Raw genomic sequence first — 17,228 nt, forward strand, 5'->3', positions numbered from 1 at the left:
TCGTGAGTATTGTTAGGTGAAGTTAGGTTGTGTTAAGTTAGCTTTGCCTCTGATCCTTTCTTCCGTCGTGAGTAAGATTAGCTTGGGTTAGGTTAGGTTAAATTAGATTTGCCTCACATCTGCTTTCCTACCTCGTGAGCAAGACATAAAAAACGAGGTAATTTCTTTCCGTCCACCCGACAGGGAGGTACTGAGTGGAGGTACTAGTGAGGAAGGTCTGAAGGAAGAGAGAAGGTTGCCGAGGGGAGAGGAGGGGAGGAAAGAAAGAAGGCTAGACTGGAGGGAAGAAAATTAATGAAACGATGAATGAAGAAGAGGCAGAAGGGCGGCTCCTGTTGTAACGTGTCTGGCAGGGCGGGATTGAGGGAAGGAAGGAGAAGGACGGCAGATGATGAACGGCTTGCGTAATGAACGTAGGAGGCGCGGGGGAAACAGAGAATATACCGGGTTTAATGTTTGATGCATGCACACACACACACACACACACACACACACACACACACACACACAAAGATAGATAAATAGATAGGTTAGGTTAGGTAGGGTTAGGTTAGCTTAAGTATAAATTACACACACACACACACACACACACACACACACACACACACACACACACACACACACACACACACACACACACACACACACACGGAACATTGATATGGAATAGGACAAGGAAATACAGTTTATAAGAAAGAAAAAAAGTTAAACAAAAACCTTATTTATTTATTTATTATTTTCTTACTGAATCTAAATAAAAAGGCAGTGAAAATTTTCCTGAAAGTTTCCTTAGCATTTGTAAGGAGAAATATTCCTCCTTGCATCAGCTTTACGTCTCTTCTTCTCTTCTTCCTGCTTCCTCTGCTCCTCCTCCTCCTGCTGCTCCCTCTGCCGCTCCTCCTGCAGGTGTTCCTGGTAGACTCTGTACTCCGTGGGTGACATGAGGCCCCTGGAACGCAGCAGGTGGAATGAGGGAATTGAGAGAGGAATGAAAGGTGAAAGAATGCTTGGGTTGAGGTCCTATGTTGAGTCTAGTCTTTCTGTATTCTACTACTACCACCACTACTACTACTACTACTACTACTACTATTCATTGATTTATCTATTCATCTATTTAGTTTATGCATATATTTATTAATTTACCTGTATTACTGGTGCATTCAGTTAGATATGTACGTTATTCACCTACTTTAGTTTCTGTCTATATAGCTATCTGTCCAACTATCATTCTATCTATCTATCTATCTATCTATCTATCTATCCATCAATCTATCTCAACGCTATACTCCGTCACTATTATTACACCATTCAGAGACAACAAACAGGCAAGGTTCTCAGTACTAAGATAACTAATATCTTACCTCTGCAATATCTTAATACTACAACATTCACAGACAACAACAAACGGCATTATCTTACAACTGCAATATTCAGAGACAACAAACAAGTAAGGTTCTCTGTACTAACATAACCAATATTTTACCTCTGCAGGGTGTCGAGGCAAACCCAGATGCCTCCTGAGCTCAGACGGCGACTCAGCACCAGGGACTCCTCCACCTTGGCGGCGCATACCTGGGGGAGGGAGAGGGTGAGAGGGAGAAAGAAACGTGACTGACTTGAGGTGAGACGAAGACATAATTGTTTGTCGTGTGTGGGGGTGGGGGGGAACTGGTAATGCATATGATAATTGTCACTTCACTTGACTTCGCCTTTATTTTCTGACATCTCTTACTGATCAGCTGGTGTTTGTTGTGTTTGTTCTTCCTTTGTGTTCCTTCGCGAGAAGCTCGTAATGATTTTACTGCGCAGAAATTTAACCACACACACTGAAAAGATATAATTTGATCAGATGATGGTTTTTCTTCTTTTCCGTTCGTTCCTCTGTAACCCTAGACGATTTTACTGGGCAGAAATTTAACCGCATGCATTAAAAATGACAAACTGTTCAATCGATCACTTTTTTCCTTACAAGTGGCCGGAGATTATATTCTAAACTTCCAGTACCTTTTCGCCGCGATACGCAACGAGTCACAACACCAAAAGTTCTGTGCACGATGTTTACAGGCACTTTTGAGAAAAATAAAGGGATTTACAGGATAGCTTGTTCAATGTCTAATCAGTATAATGTTCAGACATTAATGCATAATGATAATAAAAGTTTCAAAATGGCTTCTGATCAAGAAACCGTCTCAAACAGCAAAGAAAAGGTTTTAATAAGAAGCCGTAGCGGTTAGAGCATTTGTAAAAGCTCATTATGAATAGAATACATAGATTTTCCTATGTCCAACCGGTATAATGTTTAGAAAAGGCTGTGTAATCGAAATAAATGTTATAGAATTGTATATTAAAGAAAGTCTCAAATAGCCGTGAAAGGATTGGTAAGCTGTAGCAGTTAGAAAAGAATAGATTTTCCGATGCCCATCCAATATAATGTTTAGATGTGGATGTTTCGATGTGTAGTTAAAATAAATGTTTGAGAACTGTTTATGATTAAAGAAACCGTCTCAAATAGCAGAGAAAAGGACTGATAAGAAGCCCTATGAAAAGCATTAGTGGAAGCTCATTATGAATAGAACCACAGGATATGACTCAGATATTTCGGTATGCGAGAGCCGCCCTGAACCTCAGGAAGCATTAGTCAGGCCCTTGGTGATGGCAAGGCAACACCTTTAGCCGCTGCTACTGGTACCCACCGCCAAGCTGAAGGTGTTGCGGGTCAGCAAGATAAGGCAAGAGCATCGCTGACCCGAGGAATTTGACCAATGGCAGACAGATTATGAAGTACAGCGTGTGGGCAAATGTAGATGAAAGGAGGGCTTGGGCAGTGTTGGTTGTTTTAGGAGACTGTTGTGGTTTGGTTTAAGGAATGAGGAGAAAAAAAATACTAACGATTATTATTGTACCGCAGTGCAGATGAAAGGAGGGTTTGGGCAGTGCTGGTGATGTTTTACGAGACGGTGGTGGTTTAAGGAATTAGGAAGAAAATAAGTACTGACGATTATTATTAAACCATGAACTGGTTTTATTTAACTTATTGCTAAGAAACAAGTGAGGTAGTTTCATTTGACGAATTAGAAAGAGAAGAAATATTAACGACTATGAATAGATTGTCAGGTGGATTTATTTGACAAACTGCAAAGGAAACGAATACCAACGGATCTTAGACTTCGATGTGGTTTAGATGTATAGCGACGCGAAGTGGAGGAGCAGAGAAGGTTACTCAAGTTTAGGAGACTGATGGTGTTTGCCGTGACGAGACACAAAGGAAAGGAGGACCAGAGAGTGTTATTAGAGGGAGTTTAAATGAATAATGATTGATTGATTGACTGACTGGATGATTGATTGTAAGAGTATACTCAGTAATAGTATATTTAACCCTATTTAATCTAACCCTTAACCCTTTTACTGCTATGAACGTCTTTTCTAATATTCACAACACTAATAAAAATGGTTTGCACGGACATCCAGAATAAGAGAAACAGGGAGATTAATGTTTTTTTTTTCTTTACCCTTTCTATTCTTTCGAGGTATTTAAGAGACTGTGCTACAAGAATATGTGATAAAAAAAAGTGATCGTGGGAAAAATTGTCAAGTATGTCAGTGAAGGAGTTAGTTGGTTCTTTCTTTGGAATTCTTTATTTCTCTTTTATGGGAGAGACATAAGTGAGCCTTTTTTTTCCAGACTTTGTTTTATTTGCTCTGCTTAACTCGTGCATCAAAGAAATTAAGTATATTATGTTACTTCCCATAAAATTTAGTTCACAAACAACCTTGTAAGGACCAATTGTTCTGTTGCTGTTTGCTTTTCATGTGTATTCTTTGGTGTTCCTTCGGAGTGAGACGCTACCTTAGCACAACAACCCCTTAAGGGCCGATAGATCTGCTGCTGTTTGTTCTTCCCATGTATTCCTTTGCGTTCCTTTGGAGTGAGACGTTTCGTTCGAGTTTAGGAGAATGTAGCTTTCCTTTCAGATTACAAACTTGAGCTGCGTACCTTATATTTATACTCTTATACTTCAAATCCGCTCCAATTCTGTCAGTTTATTTTACCTCGTTTCAGCAGAAGTGTGTGTGTGTGTGTGTAGGACGGAGGAGGTGGGGAAGGGGATGAGTCAACATTAAGTAACCACAGCCACTCAATTACGTCCAAGAAATGTCAGGTTTTGTATTAGAGACCTAACTCGCGTCACGAAGGAGATGAAGAAATACATTCCAGCGCGCCATGTCACGTTATTCTCCACCAAAGTCCTCTTTATCTTTTCTCGCCAGGTATGAAATTTGTATATACGAGAAAAGTTCCAGTTTGATAAGATTTATATGAACCGCAAAAGTATTAACCCTTTCACTGCTACTTGACATATCTTAACTTAAACTCTAAACATTGTAATGATTAGAAATTGCAAGACCTATCCTTGTAAATCCCTTTCTTTCTCGTAGACGCTTATAAGGATTTTGTGCGTCGTTTTTTAGTGAGAAAAGGTTAATTTGTATTGACCGCTACGGCACACACACACACACACACACACACACACACACACACACACACACACACACACACACACACACACACACACACACACACACACACACACACACACACACACACACACACACACTGACACACATACAAATTACCTTTTTCAATTCGCAAACCGTAAAATATCATGTGGAGTGAACGTTTGACAATCCCATCAGTAAATTTTCAGACAAAACTAATTTCATGTGATCTTTTTTTTTTCATTTTTTTTTTTCATTGTAATTACTCGTGTATTATTATTGATGCGTATGTGTATTGCAGCACACGCGTGTTCCTACTTTCTAAACTAACATGCCTTTGTGTGTGTTGTTCAGTAATTGGGTCAGGTAATCTAAACGACTTGCCTGTACAGACCTTCACCGTGTTTTGTTGTGTGTGTGTGTGTGTGTGTGTGTGTGTGTGTGTGTGTGTGTGTGTGTGTGTGTGTGTGTGTGTGTGTGTGTGTATTATTAAAGTGCTCTTATGGTGATAAATGAACTAGAGACATATGGGTAGATGAATAGATAGATAGATTGATGGGTAGGTAGATAAGTAGAGAAATAGAGATAAGTAGATAAATGAATAGGCAGGTAAGAACATAGACAGACAGATAGAGAGAGAGAGAGAGAGAGAGAGAGAGAGAGAGAGAGAGAGAGAGAGAGAGAGAGAGAGAGAGAGAGAGAGAGAGAGAGAGAAATAAACAAATAGAAAAAGCATATTACACCATACACCCACAAGAACACACACACACACACACACACACACACACACACACACACACACACACACACACACACACACACACACACACACACACACACACACACACACACAAACAAACACGCACACACACACACACACAAACAAACACGCACCTCTAGAATTTCGCTCAGTTTTCCTTTATCCTTCGTATTGTGGGCGTGGGTACTGGTGGTGGTGGTGGTGGCGGAGGGGCGGCGTGTGGGCGGTGGCAGCGGCGGGAGGCGACCCTTCCACCCTCGCGCCCATTGTTCTCTGGTCGTGGGCGCTCCTCGGGGGGCCTGTGGGGGAGAGAGTAAGAGGGACCGGGGGGGGGGTTGAGTAAGGCGAAAAAAGATGAAAAAAAAAAAAATAGGTCCAAAAAAAGATTTCGGGTGAGAAAAGAAAGAACAGATGCGAGGTTGAAAAATGTACACGGTAGAGTGGTAGGTTGAGAGAGAGAGAGAGAGAGAGAGAGAGAGAGAGAGAGAGAGAGAGAGAGAAAACACCTGTAAACTTCGCCAGGTAAAGCATTGTTCTACCACCAACACCTGTCTTCCCTCCCTTACCTGTTTCCTTTACCTTTCCTCCCTCCACTCTCACCTGCCTGTCGCCCTTCACCTGTCTGGCTTCCCTTACCTATCTGTCTCTCTCTTACCTGTCTACTCCCTCGCCTCCTCCCCTTACCTGTCTCTGACCCGTCCGCTTCGTCATCCTCCGCAGACGACACGATTCGCTCCGTCTTGATGTGAACCTGTAGATGAACCTTCCTGAGAGAGAGAGAGAGAGAGAGAGAGAGAGAGAGAGAGAGGTGGAGGAGGGTGAGAAAGGCTTGTGTTAAATATGCTTACATCGTTTCTCTCTCTCTCTCTCTCTCTCTCTCTCTCTCTCTCTCTCTCTCTCTCTCTCTCTTCTCTCTCTCTCTCTCTCTCTCTCTCCTCTCTCTCTCTCTTATACACACATTTTTCTCTCATATTCTTCCTCACTCTCAATGGATATATTTTCTTTTTTTTTTTATTTTTTTGTCGTCTTTTCTTTGTATTTGTTCTCTTCAGATTCTACGACATTCTCTCTCTCTTTCTCTCTCTCTCTCTCTCTCTCTTCTCTCTCTCTCTCTCTCTCTCTCCTCTCTCTCTCTCTCTCTCTCTCTCTCTCTCTCTCTCTCTCTCTCTCTCTCTCTCTCTCTCGCTTACACACACATACACACACATTTTTCTCTCATATTCTTCCTCTTTCTCAATGTCTTTATTTTTTTACAATTTTTCTGTCGTCTTTCATTTGTATCTGTATTTCTTCTCTTCAGATTCTACGACATTTCTCTCTCTCTCTCTCTCTCTCTCCTCTCTCTCTCTCTCTCTCTCTCTCTCTCTCTCTCTCTCTCTCTCTCTCTCAAAGGTAAATGTTGACAGGTAGTTGACATGTAACGTGTTTTCCGCAGCTCCGGCTTCCCTCTACTGACTGTTGATCGCTAATGGGAACGAGCAGAGGCGCAAATCTAATCAGAATTTATACGAAAGTAGAAAATAAAAATATAGAAGAAAAAGACTTTGCCTCTTTAAATTAAGATGGATGTTTTCTTGCCCTTTTTTTTTTTTTTTTTGTGTGTGTGTGTGTGTCGATAACTCTTTCTAGATTTTTTTCCTTTCTTTTTCCGAGGTCTATTTTTTTCTCCCTTTCTTGCCAGGAAAGAAATAGAAGAAGGAAAGTTTCTGTTTTTGGTTACAGAATGTCACACCAGGGGGCGGGAATCTGTTGAAAGCAGGATTCTCTCTCTCTCTCTCTCTCTCTCTCTCTCTCTCTCTCTCTCCTCTCTCTCTCTCTCTCTCCTCTCTCTCTCCTCTCTCTCTCTCTCTCTCTTTCAACGTTGACTCTCCCTGTCTAAAAATTATAAAGTTGGAAATCACTCCTAGCGAATTTTCATTTCAACAAACAAACCTTCGTCGCTTTTCTAACAACAGGACAACATAGGTGGACTTGTTGTGAAGGAAAACTCGCTCGTCTCGCTGGTGACACTAACGCTCGTATTCTCAAGCTCTTTAGTCTCCCATAAGAACAGTTTGCAAAGACCGCAGAGATGATCGGTCGGGTTGTCATGACTGTTTTGCTTGTTCGTGATGTAGAATTTTTATCAAACTTTTGGCGGCATTATGAAAAACACTCTTAGACGGCAAAAATAGCCTCCAGTTCAGCTTGTTCAGAATGCTCGAGATATGATATTGACACTTTTTTTCCTTTTTTTATTTAGAATGATCCAGGAACCGTATTCTTGAACGTTTCATAACTGTAGGAGGTTTTCAAAGATTTATTTATTTTATTTATTTTTTTTTATGATTTCAGTGATAGTACAGCAAGAACTCCTCATTTTGAATAGAAAAACATGCGAGGCTAAATGAAAAAAAAAAAGGCAAGTTTTTAGAAAGGTTACGTAAGTGAGGTTTCACTATGGTGTAAAGAAAACGGTGATATGGTAAAAAAAATAAATAAATAAATAAATAAATAAAAAAAGAGGTAGAAATGAATTGGTTCTCAAACATAGTGAACGGATGCAATAGGCTCCAGTAATCAGGCTCTTAGTGTTGAGTCTTTCGGAAGCTTTAAAAGTTAAGATAGATATATAAATGAAGATGGAAGGTGAAAATACTAGGTAGGTACGTATTAATGCGAGGACTGCTACGTGTAGACCTGATGGCTTCCTGCAGCTTCAGTTACTAAGTTTTTTATGCTCTTGTGTGTATTTTAGTCTGTCACACTGTCCTGGTTTTTTGTTCCCAGTAAGGGTTGCCAGACTGACTTGCTAGAGGGGACTGGAGACTGGTGGTTATTATTGCTGGTTTGTTCCCCCGTATATCTATCCGAAAAAAACGAGCACCGGAGCAGCGTGATGGAATGTTAAAGGAAATATTTTTGTTCCCGCTGCAGTTCTCTCCCAGTAAAGGATGCCTGGCTTTTATATCTCGGACTGCAGGCTGTTTTTTTTTTTTTTTTTCGGTTTGTTTATCCACATACCTGTTCGGGGAAAAAGAACCTGGAAAAGCATGACGGGAAGTAAAATTTTGTTCCCCGTCCATTATTTTCCCGGTAAAGGTTTTCAGACTGACTTTCTCTCGAACACGTCGTCGGAAACTAGAGTGATTTTTTTTTTGTGTTTTTGTTTACTGCATACCTGATGGGGAAACAAGAACCAGGGCATCGTGACGGCTGACGGGGGTTTAAGGCAAGCATTGAAGCAGCAGGCGCGGGAAAGGTTCCAGAGCTCCCCCTCACCGCGGCCTGACACGCTCGTCTTGCATTTGCAGTGAAGCTGTTAAGTGCTGAGGGTTCGTGCGTTTGAACAAAGAGATCCTCCCCCGCCAGCCGGTAAAAAGACTCACCAGCAGCGAATAGAAAATAATAAAATAAATACATGAATAGATAAATAAAAAAAAAAACAGCAACACGAAATACAAAAAAAAACACCGCAGCTAATCGTAAAAGATAGGAGAGAGAGAGAGAGAGAGAGAGAGAGAGAGAGAGAGAGAGAGAGAGAGAGAGAGAGAGAGAGAGAGAGAGAGAGAGAGAGAGAATTACAAACAGCAACAGCAAATTATAAGAAATTAAGCCCCAACGATTCATAAAAGAAAATAAATAAATAAAAGAAAAAAACAAAGAAACAAAGAAAAAAATCCTCTCACAGCCTATCATATAAAAAAAAAAAAATAATAAATAAATAAATAAAATAACAAAGAAAAACCGCAAATAGGAGTTTACATGAGCAGAACCACGGACACCAATACCTCATGACGCAAGAAAGAAAAATCAATACCTTGTTATGTTTCAGTTTACGTGTCCATTTAAACACGCGCTCACATTTCGTCCACAGGATCCAAATGAACTCGCCCTTCTGGTGCTGAAGGACATGTACTCCTTTTATTCAGCACTAATATGTTATGAGTAACTTGCCCCCCCCCCTCGGGACTCAAGTTGTCTTTGCCTCACGAAGATGAAGCCTCAAAGTTTTCCTCGTTGTTATTCATGATATTACTGTGTTATTGCTCCGCCCTCCGCCCTCCTCCTCCTCCTCCTCCTCCTCCTCCTCCCTCCTCCTCCTCCTCCTCCTCCTCCTCCTTCTCCTCCTCCCGGCAGACTAACATTATCTATGAATAAAACATCTAAATTTGAACGTTCTGTAAGGTATCATTGCTTCATTCCGCAGAGAGAGAGAGAGAGAGAGAGAGAGAGAGAGAGAGAGAGAGAGAGAGAGAGAGAGAGATATTACATTATAATCCCAACATTTCTCTTATATCTGCCGAAACTCGCCCATGTATGCCTCCCCCACACCCCTCTCTCTCTCTCTCTCTCTCTCTCTCTCTCTCTCTCTCTCTCTCTCTCTCTCTCCTCTCTCTCCTCTCTCTCTCTCTCTCTCTCACTATAGAAAATGACCTCGTAGGAAGGACTAATTTCAAGAGGGCAAACAAGAAAAGATTAAAAAGCCACGCGGAGACAAGGAAGGAACGGCGAGGAAGAAAGGCGAGCATACGTAAGAGGCAAACAGGACTCCATGTATACCTATCTCATTACATCGATTCTTGTTTCCCTTGCCCTGAAGCGTCGCATCAAATTTCACTCTCCTCTAAGCACAATAAAAGAGCTATAATTAATAAGGGCTGAATAGATGTTTACGTAAGAGCATCATCATAGAGGGTGAAACTGTCTATGCTTATGTGTCTGGCGATGCATAACAGAAGAAAGGGTGTTGTTATTAATTTTGGTGTTATTTTCATGGTAGGAAGTAATGGTGGTGGTGCATTGAAGAGGAAAGAGAAGTTTTGGAACCTATAGCCTGTTTTCAGTGCATGAGAGTGCGTCATAGAGGCAAGAGTATTGTTATTATTAGTATTAGTGTTATTTTTCATGGTATGGGGAGTAATGGCGGTGGTGCATTGACAGTGTGTAGATGGGGGAAAAGTTGATTACCTGCAGCCTGTGTTCAGTACATGAGAGCTAACAGGGCGTCCAGAGTTAGTCTATAAGCTAAGGGAAATTCATAACTGTATTCCTGAATGTTTTGTTCATTATTGTTTACATTTTATCGTGATTCAGTGGTGCTTGATTGTTTTCTTCAATGGTGTTTTTGTGATTCCAGTAATAGTCTGATAATGGTTTTCGCATCGTCATTAGGAAGAAAACCGGTGATAATTCGACTGATTATCTTTGTGTGCCTCTTAAAATAGTCCTGGAGAGAGAGAGAGAGAGAGAGAGAGAGAGAGAGAGAGAGAGAGAGAGAGAGAGAGAGAGAGAGAAAGAGAGAGAGAGAGAGTATTTAAGAATGCGTGCCTATAAGTCAGTGTGTGTATTCCTGTTATTCTTTTTAATTTACTCTTTCTTCATTCAGTTAATTTATTTTATTCTATTTCTTTTTATTTATATTTTTATTTTTATTTTTTTATATATTTATTTATCTATTTACTTATTTTGCTTTCGTAAGTATTCCCGCTATTAATTTCTTTTCGTAAATAAAGTAAAATACACTCAGCTACTCCTCTTGTTCTCTTGAGCAGGGCAGCGTGTACCTAGCCACTCTTCTTTTTTCGTGAGCGAGATCTTAGGAACTCTGACTGAGCGAGCAAGGTCATAGCGTGTATTCACTCGATTTGCTTGTTTCGTGAAGAAGACAGCGTGCTTCCAGTTTCACATTCGTGGCGTCATTCTGTGCAGAGTCACACAGTGCTACGTTAACCGCTGAACTGATATAAATAGTAAATATGTAAATATCCCTGATGGTAAAGAAATGTACAAAAATAGCAAAATCGATCGCTCCGGAATTATATACGAGTGCTCTTTCTGTATTTTTATTTTTCTGATCTCTTACGTGTCCCTTACCCATCTTCGTGTCCCTATCCCCACACTTTTTATATCAACTTATCCTTATTAAACTGCCAACTTGATGCTTTTCGTAAGATCTAACGACCACTTTCATGCGTACAGCGACTGGAACACTCCGAGAAACGCACACTGAACTCTAAAAAAAATATGCATAGTTCTATTTGCTTTCCGTAGTGTAGAGTTCCACATAAGATCTGATATCTCTTGCAGGGTAGTGAAGTGCACCGCCTATGTACGTTTAAAAGTATCGAGTTGAACATGAGAGTATGATCTGAATCGAGTACCACCACAGTAAGCCAAGTATGTAACACAGGAAATTAGACAATATATGGATAGATGTTGATACAGATGTTTATCCTTCGTAGCATGCCAGCATTGCGTAGGACTGCCTCTCTATCACAAAATCTAGGGAAGCGAGACTGGAACGTAAGAAGCACGAGTAAGACAGGAAAGACAACGGAGATTATACGATTAGGAAAATTATGATAGAGTACGTAAGTCCACTGTAAGTCTGTGCCTCAGGATGGGAGTGGCGAGCGTGTTGGATCTGGCGGCGGTGTCACGTAACCTGAGCTAAGCCTTTCAACGACCATCGCCGCTCAAAATGTACGGAGCCACGCCAACAAGACCGCGTGTGTAGAGGAACCCGGAGCTGCTGTAGGTCATTGTGTCAGTGTCTGGAAGGTTACTGTGTGGTGCAATGCCAGGCGGACTCCTTGCGCGCTTACGTTGGGTAATAGAAGGGACTTTATTCATGTGTGAGGAGTTCTGGCTGAGGGTTAAGAAAATTATTGAAAAACGGTCGTTCTTTTTTACAAGGTGTCGGACTCAGTGATATGTCGATTTGTTTTACATAGTGTGTCTTACTGGATTGCGTTAATATTAAATTGTTCTTTGTGTGCTCATGTGAAAATTTTCGTATCTTTGTTGTCGAAATGAAAGGACGTTCGTGTCAAAATCAGGAACAAGTGAGGGTTCACGCGTCCTCAAGATCTGAAATCAGGTTTTGCCAGATTTGTTCCTTTCACTGCTACATAAGAATGAAACAACACGAGGGAAGCTGCAAGAAGCCACGAGGGCAGCACGTGTCACTCCCTGGCTATTCTGATGTGGAGGATGTATTCGTTGGTGACAAGTTACAGTCAGTGTATGACGCACGCATGCACAGATTATGCAAAGAACACATAACATGCTCCCCTCACCTCCTGCCGCGCCGCACTCTGGGCGGCACACTGGCGCGGTGCTCCCTGCTGATGGCGTAAGTTTCAGCGTCAGTGAGGATGGCCTGTAGCAATCCGCCCTGGCCCTGGGAAGCGCTGTGCTCAGGCCGTGACTCGTGATCGCTGGGGACGGGGCTCACTTGGGACATCACGGTGGTCACTTCCTGGCGCCGCGGTCTGCGGAAGAATCCCCTTCCCACAGCTCGTCTGCCTCCTGAACTTTTTCTGAATACCGATTGGTTTGCTCCCTTCCTCACCACGAGCTGTGGCGGCGCGTAAGCGTCCTCTGGAGAATGGCTGTTGCCTTCGTGCTGATCTTCAGATTGGACTGGAATGGACGTGTGAAAGAATGGTGAGCGGAACTCCTCGCCGCCGCTGCTGTGGTCGCCGTCAGCTGGCGGGCTGACGAAAATGCTGAGCTGCATCTTGTCGTCCTTGTCCCGGCTCCGCCTGCTGGCTGACGTGAGCCGCTGCTTCAGTTCTCGCCGCGTCCTGCTGATAACTTCCCGCTCAGATTGACTCAGGTGCTGGAAGGAGTTCCCCACCTCCAGTTCCTCGTCCACTTGTCGGGGTTTAGTGAATAGTTTGCTGAAGGGAAGGAAGGTGGAGCCTCCCTTCGCCCAGTATCCTCGGAGCCCTGGCAGATGCTCGCTCACTGTCCTCTCCGCCGCTCTCCTCGTCCGCCTCATTACCACACGACGGCGGTGCTTCGCCCTTGCTGGGCCCGGTAAGAATTGGTACCTTTTGGATGGTCAGACCGTCATAGGGCTCCACTTCCAACTTGCTTCTGTAAGCGTGGCCAAGGGACGTGAGGGATGCGCGTCTGACTATCTGCCGCCAAGTGACCTCAGGCCAAGAGTCAGAACGCTGTCGGTGGTGCTCCTGCCGGGCCTGACTTCCTTTGGCGGCAGGCTCCCTCTTCGTGATCTCCACGCCAGTGCCGATGCAAGCATACGCCTGAAGATCATTACAAGCCTCAGGAGTCTCCCTAGTGACCTCCTGTGTTTGGGCAGTAGGGAGAAGAGAGGCATGCTGGCCGCTACTAGTGGGTCTCTGGCGAGACGGGCGCGTCACACAGTCAGCAGGGCGCCCCTCTGCTGGCGTCTTTAATGTGGGTGTGACAGATTCCTTAGCAGACCAAGCAAGGCGCCGCGCCCTAACCTCCAGGGAGGAGAGCGAGGCGGCCAGGGATGATGGATGGGAGGACGTGACGTCCTCTCCTTTGCGGAGACCATCTTGCTTCCCCCGCTCCCCAGCTGAGGTTGACCGCTTCACTCGCTCCCTCGGGAGACCGGACGGCTCTTCCTCCGTGTGTCGCCGTAAGAGTCGCTGACGCACATTGCTATCTCTGCCACCCTCCAGCAGCTTGGCCATGGCGTAACGACCCCGTGCGGGGAAAGCAGCAGTGCGTCACCGCCGCGAGGCGTCACTGTTGCCTGTGCGGAGCAGGGAGGGTGTCAGGGGGGAAATGAGGGGGGCGCCAGGTGAGGGAAACTCACTATTGATCGTGTAAGTCAGAAGCACCATATCTTGATCGATAATGAACAATTGTAGTAGACTCCCTCGCCTCGGTAGACACGCCGAGGGGGAAAAGCCTCCCGCTGCCGGACACTGACCACCGCTACTTTGGACACTTACTCTCTGTTAAGCAACCACTGCAGTCCCTGAAAAAAAGTCCACACGTAACTCAGATCAGAACAATGGCATGCACAACGCGCCACGGCCTATCACGCCAGCCTGGGCCGCAGCACACAGACGCCATCACTTGAGGTACACACCACCACCACCACCACCACACCTACACGCTCCTCTACCTCTACCTCGAGACTAAATATCTTGCATGACCTCCACCTTGTAACGAGGGAGGGAGCGACAGGGAACAGGGGGGGGGTGGGGGCAGGGTGAGGGAGGGATGAGGGAGTGAAGCGGAAAGATGTGAGTAACGAAACTAAGATTTGATGGGAGTCATGGGGAGCAGGGAGAGGGGAGGGAGGGGAGCATATTTAAAGGGAGCGTGTGTCTTCCTTAATTGAAATCTACCCGTAAAACTTCAGTAGATCCAGACAACCTTATGATAATCTCTCTCTCTCTCTCTCTCTCTCTCTCTCTCTCTCTCTCTCTCTCTCTCTCTCTCTCTCTCTCTCTCTCTCTCTCTCTCTCTCTGGGGGGAATGACAAGTTGTATGAGTGAGCGTGCGAAGGGGAGATGAAGGGAAAGGGAGGGGCAGTGAAAGCGAAGGGGAATAGGTTTATTGATAAGGAGGGAGAGAGAGAGAGAGAGAGAGAGAGAGAGAGAGAGAGAGAGAGAGAGAGAGAGAGAGAGGAGAGAGAGAGAGGACGGGGGTGGGGAGGGGCGGAGGTAGGCATTGGGAGTGCCAGCAGCGAGACGGTCATCAAGAACAGAAAATATGAATGGTAATGATCACGAAACAGGAAAAAGTAAATGAAAAAGGAGAAGGTGAAGGAGGCGGCGAGCGAGTGATCAAGTCCAGCAAAGCGGTACAGAGGTATGCGAACGCCGTGCTTTGGTATTGATAAAAGAAAAGAAAATGAAAAAGTAAAATAAAAATGACTTAGAAGAAATCAGACAAGAAAATGAGGCAAAAGGGTTCGCAAATTTTTCTTTCATTACTTTCCAGGTCTGGACTTTAAAAAAAGAAGTGAAAAAAATTTTCAACCTCAAAAATTTTATCTGATAATGGAGATGTGCTCCTTACACACTGTGGGTATGTTAAATATTCTTTTTGACTTCATAGGAACTATGTATAGATAATAAAATTTAACCCAAACCATTCACTTAAAGAAAAATAGAAAATAAAAAGCTACACTTGATTGATTGATTAAAACTTTCTACATAAATATTGTTCTACTTTTCATGTTTTTAAAATTCTATAATTCTGAGATAAAATTCTTTGTTTTGTATTTTTTGTAGGTTCTGGCCATGAAAATGATGAAAGAATTTTGAGTCTCAGTTTTTATCTGATAATAGAGATACGTTCCTTACCTAAAGGTGAAAAAGATTTTGCATATGTCGAATATTCTTTTGAGTTCATAATAACAGTGTGTAGATAGTAATACGCATATTTACCTTCAACCGTATTCACTTTTAAAGACAGTGAGACTTCAAATTAGAAAAAAAAATAGAAAAATAAAGTGACAAAAGAAAAGGAAATGGAAAAAAAAAACAGATGTGATATAAAGAGTAGCATAAAGCAGAAGGAAAACTGAAAAAAAAATCCTTTAGGAAAACTAAACTGGGAATGAGACTTAAAATTAGAAAATAGAAGAAAGGGAAAGGAAAAAAATGGGAAGGTAAAAAAAAAGATAAGATAAAGAGAGAAGGAAGAAAAAAGGAAAATAGAAAGTCTAACAGGAAGACAAGACGAAGTGAAATTTAAGGTTAGAAACGGAAAGGAAATGAAGGTGAAAAAGGTAAGAAACTAAAAGAGAAAAACATAGGACGTAAAGAGAGACAGACAAAAGAAGAATGTAAATTCCTGACAGGAAAACTAAACTGAAAGTGAGACTCGAAGTTAAAAAGCAGAAGAGGAAGATGAAAGAAAATGAAGAGAGGAAAGAGGAAGGAAACTAAGATAGAAAAAGTTACGATCATAACACAAGACAAGGAAGACAAGGAAAATGGAAAAAGTCTGATTGGAAAGCTAAACAGAGTGAGATTAGAAAACGGAAGAAGAAAGGAAACGAAATTGAGAGTGGTATAAGGAAAAAAACTAAAATATAAAAAGAAACAATATGAGAAACACGAGCTAAAAGGAAAAAAAAAACAAGAAAATTAGGAAGACTGCAAACTGATGGAGTAAAATTAGTAATGAGAAGAAGAAAGGGAGATTATGATGTCCATTTAAATCCCAAATCTGAATGTGAAGGAGAACATTTTCCCAAGTTTTGTTTTCTTTCCACTCCTACGTCTTCCCTCAAGTTGTCAATTTTTCCTCCCCCACCCCCTCCTCCTCCTCCTCCTCCTCCTTTTCTTCCTCTAATATTGTTGTTGTTGTTGTTGTTGTTGTTCTTGTTTTTCTCGGTTCTCTCCCTCTCCTCTCCTCTCTCTCTCTCTCTCTCTCTCTCTCTCTCTCTCTCTCTCTCTCTCTCTCTCTCTCTCTCTCTCTCTCTCTCTCTCTCTCTCTCTCTCTCTCTCTCTCTCTCTCTCTCTCTCTCTCTCTCTCTCTCTGTCTCTCTCTCTCTCTCTCTCTCTCTCTCTCTCTCTCTCTCTCTCTCTCTCTCTCTCTCTCTCTCTCTCTCTCTCTCTCTCTCTCTCTCTCTCTCTCTCTCTTAGTCAGTTATGTAGAGGAAAGAAGTTCTCAGAAATTTTTCACCTCATTTATTTTTCGTGATTTGTTTTCATTAAGATGCTAATCACTAACTTTTGAATTGGCAAGCAATGTAAAACTTAATGTGTTGTTTTCTTTCAGTTCCCCCTCGTTGCCTCTTTTTTTTTCATTTTTTTTTATCTTTCATTTTCCTTTACTTTTCTTTCGTTTTTTTTATGTTGTTTTTTTCCCCTTTTACTTTTGTCTCTTTTTTATCTGCAATTTTTTTTCTATTTTCATTCCCTTCCTCTTTTCTATTTTTTTCTTTACCACCTTTTCCATCTTTTCTTTCTTTGATTTCCTTTCTACAGTGCCTCTTCCTATTCTGCTTTTCCTTGGAGCTCTTTTTTTCCTTTTTTTTATTATTATTTCATCATTTCATTACCCCCACTTTTATTCTACTCTCGTCATTCTCTACTTTTCGTTTTGTTTCCTAATTTCACCTCACTTTTTTTTCTTTTATATAATTTTATTCCTGCAATCCGCTGCTGCCACCATTTTCTACTCAAAGGTCGTGAGGAAAATCTGGGATGGGTGTTTTTTTTTCCTTAATCTTTTCTTTCTT

General features: G+C 42.4%; 1 protein-coding gene across 1 annotated transcript; it reads right to left on the reverse strand.

The window, feature by feature from the left end:
* Positions 1 to 719: 719 nt before the first annotated feature.
* Positions 720 to 14,196, reverse strand: LOC135109230 (uncharacterized). The gene is made up of 5 exons (XM_064020449.1): positions 12,319 to 14,196; positions 5,942 to 6,024; positions 5,392 to 5,556; positions 1,484 to 1,572; positions 720 to 949 (listed from the first exon to the last, which is right to left on the reverse strand). Exon 1 carries the CDS (start codon positions 13,708 to 13,710, stop codon positions 12,910 to 12,912), a length of 801 nt encoding a protein of 266 aa, XP_063876519.1. The 5' UTR covers positions 13,711 to 14,196; the 3' UTR covers positions 720 to 949; positions 1,484 to 1,572; positions 5,392 to 5,556; positions 5,942 to 6,024; positions 12,319 to 12,909.
* Between the last annotated feature and the right edge of the window lie 3,032 nt (positions 14,197 to 17,228).

The sequence above is a fragment of the Scylla paramamosain genome, chromosome 18 (genome assembly GCF_035594125.1).
Source record: "Scylla paramamosain isolate STU-SP2022 chromosome 18, ASM3559412v1, whole genome shotgun sequence".
NCBI classification, from domain to species: Eukaryota; Metazoa; Arthropoda; class Malacostraca; order Decapoda; family Portunidae; genus Scylla; species Scylla paramamosain.